This window comes from Sceloporus occidentalis, unplaced genomic scaffold, assembly GCF_023333645.1.
Source record: "Sceloporus occidentalis isolate IW3139 unplaced genomic scaffold, rSceOcc1.0.p SCAF_14, whole genome shotgun sequence".
Lineage (NCBI taxonomy): Eukaryota > Metazoa > Chordata > Lepidosauria > Squamata > Phrynosomatidae > Sceloporus > Sceloporus occidentalis.
In genome coordinates this window covers 11144071-11154853 of record NW_028316994.1, presented here as the reverse complement: position 1 = coordinate 11154853, position 10783 = coordinate 11144071, and the positions used below count along the sequence as shown (strand labels likewise).

At 40.1% G+C, this 10783-nt stretch overlaps 1 protein-coding gene across 1 annotated transcript; it reads left to right on the top strand.

Annotated features, from left to right (window-relative positions):
- Positions 1-3314: 3314 nt before the first annotated feature.
- LOC149303914 (zinc transporter ZIP2-like) lies at positions 3315-10575 on the top strand. The gene is made up of 4 exons (XM_089480527.1): positions 3315-3579; positions 4968-5098; positions 6562-6615; positions 8872-10575. Exons 1-4 carry the CDS (start codon positions 3465-3467, stop codon positions 9466-9468), a joined length of 897 nt encoding a protein of 298 aa, XP_089336653.1. The 5' UTR covers positions 3315-3464; the 3' UTR covers positions 9469-10575.
- Positions 10576-10783: the final 208 nt, after the last annotated feature.

Below are 10783 nucleotides of genomic sequence, written 5' to 3'. Positions count from 1 at the left end.
TTGTTTTCTGCTGCTCAACAGATAATAGGATGAAGAGCAATGGATTTGAGTGATAGGAAAAGAGATTCCATGTAAACATTAGAAAGAACTTCCTGATGGTAAGAACTGTTCAACACACTGCTTCGGAGAGTGATGGAGTCTCCTTTCAAGATTTTTAAACAGAGGCTTGATGGCCATCTTCTGGGAGTGCTTTGATGGTGCCTTCCTACATGGCAGGGGCTTGGACTGGATAGCCCTTGTGGTATCTTCCAACTATGATGCTAACTGGAGTAAACCTTAGTTGAAGGGATTTCCCAGAGAATTGACATGGAGTGTCCATGGCTTGATTCAAGAATTTTTCTCTGGTTCAAGCAACTGGATTTACTGTCCCCCCCCCCCCATACACACCCACCATATATGTATCACAGATGTGTGTGTGTATGAATATGAATGAAGTGGGGAAGTTTAGAGGCTCCTAACAACACAATTGAGAGCCACTGTGGTGCAGTAGCTTGAGTGCTGGACTAGGGATACCAGGGTTTGAATCACCACTTGCATTATTTCTGCAATGCAGAGTAGACCTTTGAGAATGCCACAAGACCCCTTTTGTTTACACTAATCCATTTACTCTACATTGGTATTTTAAAATTTAAAAACATTGTTTAATCTGTTACAAGTCAGACTGAAAGAACTTAAGAACAAAACAATTTGGCTTAACCGTTAAGCAATTGTAAATCTTAAACATGACAAAATAACAAGCAGGCAATCAAGTAGCATATAAATACCTGTATGCTAGAAGCCTTGGCTGGTTACATGCATAATGAGATATCTTGGGAATGGGATCCAAATCTAAAAACAACATTCATTTTTTGTTTCATATATACCTTAACACATAGTCTGAAGGTTATTTTATATAAACTATTTTTAATAAATTTGTGCATGAAACAAAGTATGTGTACGCTGAACCATCAGAAAGCAAAAATGTTATTATGTCAGCCACACATGAAATGAGTTTTGGTTTTTGAAATATTTCCAATTTTGAATTTCCAAATTAGGGAGACTCAGCCTGTACAGATAATTTGATCCTTGTGTAGCATAGGGCAGATTCCTATTTCTACAGCTACATCGCAACAATAACAAATCCCTTACTGCATAGAATCATATAATGGGCATCATATAATGAAACTATTAAAACAGGAATGGTGTGGAGTGCAGTACTTCACAAATATTAAAAGCAAATGCATTGCCTTGTCTTCCAAACTCTATTAATATTTCAGCCTCTTGACTGACAATAATCAGCATATTTCTTGGTTTCAGTTTTCTTAAATTTAAATATTCCCAAAGCAAGCTTGGCTTTTTCACTTCCCTTTAATGGCTGGAGCTTTTCACTGTGCAGAATTTCTGTACTGTAATTTCCCCAGATTTTGCTGGATTTTATTAGATGTGTGTGGCATTGTATACTTCAGTGATGTGCTACAGTTAGAGTATCCCTTACGAGGACTGCTTTTTCTGGTAAGAGATACGAGTCAGAATTCAACAGTTATTCCATCCTGAAGTACAAACTTATCTAATCCATTCTGGTTAGTCTTACATATCACGTTACCTGATTCTTGATATCTTCTGTATACAGAACAGGTACTGTATTACTAAGCAATTCTGTTTCTGATGATTTTTGTACAATATATATTTGCTCACTCCTGAAACCAAATGAAGTCAAAATGTAGATCAGGAAATAGATACTCAGCTTGTGCTGGATACTATTACAACCCCCTTTCCACCCCAAGACTCAGGTTTGCAGTTTGGTGTGCTCCTCAACTCAGCCTTGAATCTTGAGGCACAGGAATGCCTTGGCACACTTAAAGCTAGTGCACCAAATGCATTTGTCATGCTGCCCGCCTGTCCAGATGGTAGACAGCATTGTGACACTCCAGCGGTGCAGCGTTTATACACCATACGCCATAGGACTGCCCCAAAGCTGTGGTGGCGGCTGAAAGGACATCCATTTGTTGGAACAGCATTTTGCCCTCTCTTTTTGAGCTGGCAAATAGCCAGATCGGGGCTGTGGCATGTGGTTACCATGGCCCCGATCTGATGCTCAAAGGGGCGGCATCATGCCACCCCTTTAGGGTTGTCTGTTTTGGCCCTTAGTTAAGTATATTTAGCCAAGTATTTTTGGCGTGTGCCTTCAAGTCATTTCCAACTTATAGTTACTCTAAGGTGAACCTAATCCTGGGGTTTTCTTTGCAATATTTTTTCAGAGAGAGGTTTGCCTTTGCCTCTCTCTGAGGCTGAGAGATCATGAGTTGCCTAAGGGTTTCTATGGCTGAGCAGAGATTCAAAACCTGGTCTCCAGGGTCTTAGTCCAACCTACGCTCAAACCAGTACACCACATTGCCTCTTTTTTTTTTTTACTAAGTAGCTGATATAGAGCACAAGCCACTGTTTTAAAACTACCCTTTAAAGCATTTTAATTGTATGTTTTAAATAATTATTAGTGTTGTCCATCACTTAATGTTGCTGTTTTGTCTCTTTTAATTATAAATGTACTTGTTTTAATTGGTAAGCTACTGTGAGTCCTGGTTTGCAGAAAAAGCAATGCATAAATGAAGTTAATAATAACAGGAACAGGAATGGTGTCACTTATATGATCCACACACTGGTCCCAACCCACCAGTAGGAGGCCAGTTCTCAATATTGCAATCTTTAGCTGGATCAACAAACTCCCATTTTTTAATGATTGTTTTTATCGAAAACTTGAGGTGGAGCCCTTGACTTTACCTGCCGTGGCCTAGTGACCTGAAGTTAATGTTGAAAGTCTCTTGCAGACTGTTTACTATGAAAGTCATTATGTATTTACATAATGAAGGGATTGGAATGGGCTGGGACACCTAAGAAGGCGGGAGGCTTCCTTGTTTGGAGTATCTGGATGGTTACTCACAGGCTTCTAAGAAGGTGGCAAGGAACAGAAGAGAGCTGGGATGGAAACAAGCAGAGGAAGGAGAAAGGTGGAGAGAGGAAGATAGGAAAGAGAAGGAAGACAAGTGAAATGGAAGAGGCAAGGCTTGTGCAAGGCCAATGGAAGAGTGGATGGAACAGTGAGATGGTGAATAGCAACATAGAGAGAAGAGAGTATCAGGAAGTATAACTGAAGCTTGAAGAAGTTGAAGAAGGAAGTGATACTTCTGGCCACAACTGGGGCATCTAGTTGCTTATGACCTTGCCATTTGTCAATGTGTGGTTTTTGAAGCCTGTATGGGTATGAAACTGTTCCCCTGACATTTGTTCCTCCAGTAACTCTGAAGGCAGAAGATTATTCAGCCATGGGAATGTGAAGCCTGGTGGATTTCTCTCAGGCTATATTCGAGTTATGAGAAGATTCCTGGTCAGGCTGAGCTGAAAGGAGACAAGCACATATCAGTCCAAGGCAGGGATTCGCTTTAGCTGTTTCTGTTTCTCTTAAAATCTACATATCGTACTTTGCAAAGATGGATCAATTGCTGGCAGTGAAAATCGGCTGCTTGGCTGGTGTGTTGGTGATCACACTCCTTTGTGGCCTCATCCCATCCCAGGTCAGATGGTTCCAGTTCAACATGGCCAGAGGTGAGAAATTGGTGGAAGGATGGGCATTTGATCTTCGGAATGGGTTGGATGTAATGTAACTGTCAGAACAGCTTTGTGCACAAATATAAAAAGTTATCAGACTACAGTTCTACATTGCAAAGGTTTTGCTGTGATCTCTTGGTGTCACTTGTTCATTTCAGGAGAAAACAACTTCATGTTCTTCAAGTTTTGGATAGCAACTCCCATCATCCCCCCATCATTAAGATGGCGGGGGAGGGGAGACCAGTGTTCATGTTTGACAAGAAACTGTCTCAGTATTTGGGGGGATGATAAGAGTTGCTATCCACATATTTTTCCAGTCTACTCCTGATCTTCATCCCCCATCAACTCTATTAAGCCCACAAAGCAAATTATCATTACAGTATTGAAGTGCACAATGCTTTTCTAACTTCCTTATTTCATGTTCCTATCTTTAAGGATTTACAAATCAAAGTTGTCATGGGATACAGAGAAATGATAGATCAGGAGTAAACTGGAAAAATATGTGATTGATAGGAAACCTTTAAGTTGTCCTTTCCACAATTTTTGAAGTCAGCCTGCTGGTGGAAGGCAGATGGATGTGATTGCAAATACAGATGGATGAGATGCATATTAAGGGATGACGTGGAAAGCTGCATATTACCAGCATTTGAGGTGTTGATAAGTCTTACATTTATTAGATTAAAAATAAGCAGTTTGTTCATTCCATCTGTACTTTAGTCTACAGCAGTTTGAAGGCTGGACCTGTCAGGCTACTTGTATGAAAAGACCAATCCTGGTCTGCTTTATTTAAGTATGTTAAATTTGCAAAACGTTGGATCTGGGTCAGATGCTCTTTCCCACCTCCTTCAGTTCTTTCATTTTCATTAAGGCCAGCATTCACTGATAAAATCCCTCCCCTCCATTACAGTGTCTACTGTATGCTCAAAACACATTTGCCCAAAATTTCATTTGCTATCAGGAATGCAAATACACCACTATTCAGGATTTATTATGTACAGAATTTGCACATCATGGTTTTGCACGGAAAACAACCCTTTCTGCACCGGAAATGCTGTTTTCTCTGTGGAAACTACTTTTTTCTTTGCGGAAAAGGCTGCTTACTGTGCAAAACAATTGCTTGTGAATTTGATGCAGACTAAGTCTTGAAATGCAAAGATGATCATTAGTCCAGTCCAGGATTCTTCTTCTTGTTTTTTCCCCCCACACTCAAAAAACATGAGTGAATATTATTTCCATCCCTACTCTGCCCTTTCTCATATGAGCTCAGGGCAGCTGAATAACTGTACCAATTCTTCAGGATATTAACAGACACACCTAAATTCTTACTAAATGCACCTCTGGAGTAACATCTTTCCCTCTTTCCCCCCACTATTCATTCCTTTTAGGGAAGCATCGGCGCATCCTTAGTTGTATAGGCTGCTTTGCTGCTGGTGTTTTCCTGGGTGCTTGTATAATGCACATGGTGGCTGATGCTTTGGGAGACATCCAAGAGGAAATTAAAAAGCGGCAGCGACAGGTGAGTGCCATCGCAGGGGCCTCCTATTTTAGATTTTCCTTGAAAAATCCAAGGGGCCATAGCTGAGTGGTGGATAAGCTGCTTCAAATGTGGAAGAAGTGGTGTTGAAGGCCTCCATGTTGGTGGGACAGTGAAAGCTTTCTGAGTTTTATACAAGAGCTGTCAAAGATACTGAAAACTAGCCCTAATGTAGGTTCAGCTGCTTTGCTAACTATTGTGAAGTTTAGGAAAGAATATCAGTTGGACTGATTGCCCCATTGACATGGAAGCTACCAGCTATCACTGCGCAGAAGGTCCTACCTTCAATTGCTAGTATTTCCAAGTTTAGATGGATTAGATAGCAAATGATGGGAAACTTCTCCACTACTCTGAATCCATTCTACTGGACTAGAAAGAACTGTTATAAGGCGAAATCATATTTCCATCTCAATCTGATTTCTCACCTACACATACCCCTTCTGTATTGTGATTCTGATGACAGTCAGTTATGGTATGGATTGGAAGGAAACATGAACCATTCTTGAAAATGAAATGTCACTTGCAACGTGCAAACAATTCACAATTGAAAAAGCTAAATTTAGATTCTGAATGTAGTGGTCCCTCCACATTCATTTTGGTTAGGGGTCCAAGACCCGTGCAAAAATGGAAAAACCACAAATGAAAAACACTAAGGTTTTTTTGTGTAAATCTACAGTGCTATATAAATAAATAAATAAATAAATAAATAATAATAATACTTGAGAAAACACCTCTCATGGAATCTCTAGGTCTTTCAGAGCAATTCTATGGCCATCATCTGCCTGAAACTGACCATAGAATAGTGCTGGAAGATCTACAAATGCCTAGAAAAGTATTTTGTTTAGGGAAACTATCACATGAGGGAAGGGACATCATTGTCCCACCCTTCCCGTCTGATCACAGGAAAGACCGTCACACTTGACCCGGCAGGAAAGTGCGAATGAAAGTGATTGTGCAAATCACTTTCACACTGCAGCCAGATGAAAAGCGCTTTTAGCTGTCAGCTGAAAGCACTTTCAGACGTCATTTGCAGTCTTTTGTATTAATGACGTAATCCACTAATACCATGACAGCTGAAAGCGCTTTTCAGCTGATTGCAGTGTGAAAGTGATTTGCACAATCATTTCCACTTGGGTCATGGATGGGATAAGGACAGAAGAGCAATCCCATCCCTATCACATCCTCCATGTGATAATCTCCTAGGAACGTCTAAGTCCTCCAGTGTGATTCTATGGTTAACATCTGGCAGAGTCAGTCTGGACGACCTAGAGAGAGCATATTAATCAAATCTGTGAATAAGCAAATCTGCAAAAGTAAAAGCCACAAATGGGGAGGGCAGACTGCTTTAAATCAGTGTACAGCTTCCTTCTGCCACCATCACTGCACTGTTTGCATTTCTTTTGCATCTAAAATGAATCTAACTCTGCTGTTGTGTTTACATACAGGGGAATATCATACACAAGCAGAACAACACCTCTGAAGCTGATGATGATTCTGATGTAAGTGTCTCAAGGGCTGTACAATCAAATCTAGGAATAGGAGAGGAATTCATTTTTTTGTTTTGTTTTCATGCAAACATATTTAATTTTCCATTTTTGGAAGAATATGCAAATGAAGCCTCAGTCTTTCTTTGTACAGTTGTCCCTTTGTATCCATGGGGGATCCGTTGCAGACCCTCCCCCCGTGGATAACAAAAAAACAAGACCTCAAGTCCTATTGTTTTGTATGGCCTCCATTAAAAACAACGGGGCTTATCATCCACGGAGGCTCAAATCCATGGATGGCAAGCCCATGGATAAGAACAGCCCACTGCAATTATCAGTTTTACAAATTATTCAGTGAATTCTACTGTTAAGAAATGTATGCAAAATGTGAATAGTGGGCAAAGTGATTCCCCCTGAAGGCAACATATTAGCAGGGGAAAGAAATTTCATTATATTGTATTCCAGGGAGGAAATTGCTTGCAAATAGTGTGTATGAGGCAAAATTGTATCCAACAAAAATGCATGCAAGTTCTGATAATCATACTTAGTGGGAAGAAAATATTTGAAATTGTTCATACATGCAAGAATGAAATACATGAAGATTTATATCACTAGTAAATCATTACTAGTAAAACATTTAACATAGTGGATGTTAAAATGATTATAGCAAGGTTTTTATCATTGTTAAACTGGAAGAAGTTAATATAATAAATTAATTTTTAACTTAAGTTTCAAGCTCTGAGTAAGATTAAATTCTCAAGCTTGTTCTTTGTTGGTTTCATACTCTTTACTCTATTTTAATCTTGATGGCCCTGCTCACATGTGGTTACGGTATTTCTGAAAGCAGAACAGAAACCACAGCAAACTTTAAAACTCTTACCTTGATTGTTCTGTTCTGAAGGATTGCTGTGGTTATATTTCTGTTTGGTTTTGATTAGCTGTTTAAATGAATTAATCACCTTTTTTTAGATTGAAGAACGGAGTTTTAAAAAGGCATACCTAAAGAATATTAAGATGGAAATATTTATTTCCTAAAACATCTCTTCTTTTTAAGGCTACTGACTTTAACACTAGTCAAATACTGCAAATGTATACCTCCTCATAGCCTTTAAAAGGACTGTGTCACATTTATTTATTTTCCTGAAAAGATGCAACCAAAGCATGCACTACCTCAGCTGCATCTCCACTGCAGAAATAATCTGGATTGACACCACTTTAACTTTCTTGGCTCAGTGCTATAAAATTCTGGGAACTGTAGTTCTCTGATAGAGAAGGCTAAATGTCTCACAAAACTACAGTTCCCTGAGTTCCCTAGCAATGAGCCAGGGAGGTTAAATTGGTATCAACTTAGATTATTTCTGCAGTGCAGATGTAGCTCTCAAGGTGTAAGAGGCAGTGGAGCATATCAAAATGCAAGTGACTGGTTCACAGAAAAACAAAGATTTCCCATCTACAGTTTAGCTGTTAGTTGACATTCAGCCACTGCCAGTACATACATGTGAAACCTTCCTTTTTGGTGGTGTACAACTATTTTTTTTTACATGTTCCTGTTTGTACTGAAGCATGAACATATTTGTCTCCCCACAAGGCAGTGATGTTAGTACTGCAAACATTGAGAAGAGGAAGTAATTCAGCTAGTAGATGTTCTTGACCTCCATCTGCTGGTGCAACCTTAACATTGATACCAGTAGACTAAAAATAATAATCTGTTGCTGTTTTTTGCAGTTATGGCTAGATGAGCAGGTTGTAAAAACCCTCTGTGTTTTTTCAAGTGATGCACAACCATGACATGTATCATGAATAGATTCTGGAGTAGCATTAGGACCCATTTGCCAACTGCCATGGAAAGATGATGTTTGAACAACAGCAGCCTTTTAATCTACAGCATTGCTATGTGTTCATACTTAATTGTGTAGCTCTTTGAATTGTCAGGGTAAAGTAATGGATTAAAGCAGCAAGTATATTTAATCTGCCTGCCACTGGGCTTGTAAAAGAAAGAAAACATCAAAATAGTGATATGAAACCAACACTTATTCTTGTGCACCCTAAAGACTAATACATTGATTATTGCATAAATGTTCATGATTTCCTTATCTAATGCAGCAGTTGCACATAACAGGATCCTATATTAAATTTGTAAGTCTTCAACTAACTCTTACTCTTTGTGATTAGTGGTTATGGTTAGTCTTTTTTCGGTGCAACAGAATAGCATGGTGTGCTTCTGCAAATTACAGTACATTTTATTTACTGCAAATTCTCTTTCTTTGGCAGGCATACCCATTTGGGGAGCTCATAATCTCACTTGGCTTCTTCCTGGTGTTTATTATCGAGAGCATAGTGCTCCACTGCTGTCCCCAGGCTGTACATGCTCATGGTGACCATGAAAGTCAAGACAGTCACAAGGACCCTCCAGAATCTCACAGCTCTTTCCGCGCATTTGTGCTCTTCCTCTCCTTATCCTTCCACTCTGTCTTTGAGGGCCTAGCTATTGGTGTTCAGAAGCAGGTCACGGCAGCAATTCAGCTTTGTTTAGCAGTGCTCATTCACAAGGCCATTGTTGTCTTTAGCTTGTCACTTAAGTTGGTGCAGAGTGGCACCAAGGTCCGGTGGAGACTGCTCTACTTGGTGGTCTTTGCTCTGATGTCTCCTGCTGGGATCAGCGTGGGCATTGGCGTCTCACTTTCCAACAGCGATGGGAGCAGCCTGGCTCAAGCTGTGCTTGAAGGAATAGCAGCAGGGACTTTCTTGTATGTCACCTTCCTGGAGATACTTCCGTATGAGCTGCGTTCACATGAAAGTCCCCTCACCAAGTTCTTCTTCATTAGTTTAGGTTTCTGCATCATGGCCATTATTGCCATTTGGGCATGAAAGATTGTCTGCTTTGTGGTGCCTGGAGAAACCGACGACAACTGCTTCTCAAGGCTCTTCCTCCCAAACATGCCTCCATCAGACACCGTTATATTTCCACAACTTTACAGAAGAGCTGAGACTACAATACCCACTTTGTCATTTTCTATGGGACCTAGTTGCCATTTAGCTCATTGTTGGCCGTGTGGTACTTGAAATTTGTTTGAGTTTTTGTCTTTCCCCCTTTCCCTGTTAAACTATGAGACCTGATTTTAAGACTGTAAACTGCCTGAATGCATTGGCAGAAAGGTGTAGGCTAAGCACCTCTATAGGTCTGATGTTGCATGAACCCACCTTAAACTTGGAGCCATTCCATGTCATGGAGATCTGTGGCATGGTTGAGTGGGGTGTTTCAGGATGATGTGGCTAGTATCCTCCCACCCCTGAGCCATTGTGTGACCCTGCATTCTCAAGCTCCCTACTTGCCCATTCTGCAGACCTCTATCACCTGAAGTAGCTCCCTCAAGTTTAAGCTAAGTTCTGGCTGGCATTTGCAAGTGTGGCAATAGTGCCATATGATCATGAATATATAGCATAGGTGAATACAGAACAGCTAGGTGAATCCATAACTACAATGCAGGATAACAGCCACTGTGAAATAAAAAAGCATGAGGTGAACAACTGCAAGAGAAAATGAAATAATTCTGTGACCAAACAGTGGACTATGAGGGAAAAGGGCATCTTTTCCCCTACCATCTTTCTTGAGCTATTGGGAGACTACAATGACCATCACAGTCTATCAGGACTAGCTGCCATGAACACAATCAAGATATGTATGCAAGCTGTGACATTACATGTGCAATCTGTTACTTCACTACAGGAAAGTGTGTATGACGTACAATACGGAGAATTTTCATGAAAGGAAATTCTGGGTCCAGTAGAGGAAATGCAATATGAAATAAAGGCTGACAGGATGTTTTGTGATGGGAAGTAAAAGGTATTCTCTCATCTAAGATATTCTCTGATCACACATTGTTGACCTTTTTGCAAAAAGTGTGGGAGTGAATGAGAACTTGTGAGTGAGTGAGAACTGAGAACATGGGAAGTTATGTCTGTTCCTGTTACTGCTATACTGCTGCCTGTACATTCTTCACACCACCTTTAAAAAGGCAAGGACATAGTAGTTCCTGATCAAGGCATTTCTTCAGTAGAAGAATTCTTAGTTCTCAGAATCTGGAAGTAAAATATTACTTGCAATGGATTGTTGTTGTTTGTCTTCAAATCATTTCTGAATTATGGTGAATCTAAGACAAACTTAGCATGGGGTTTTTCTGGC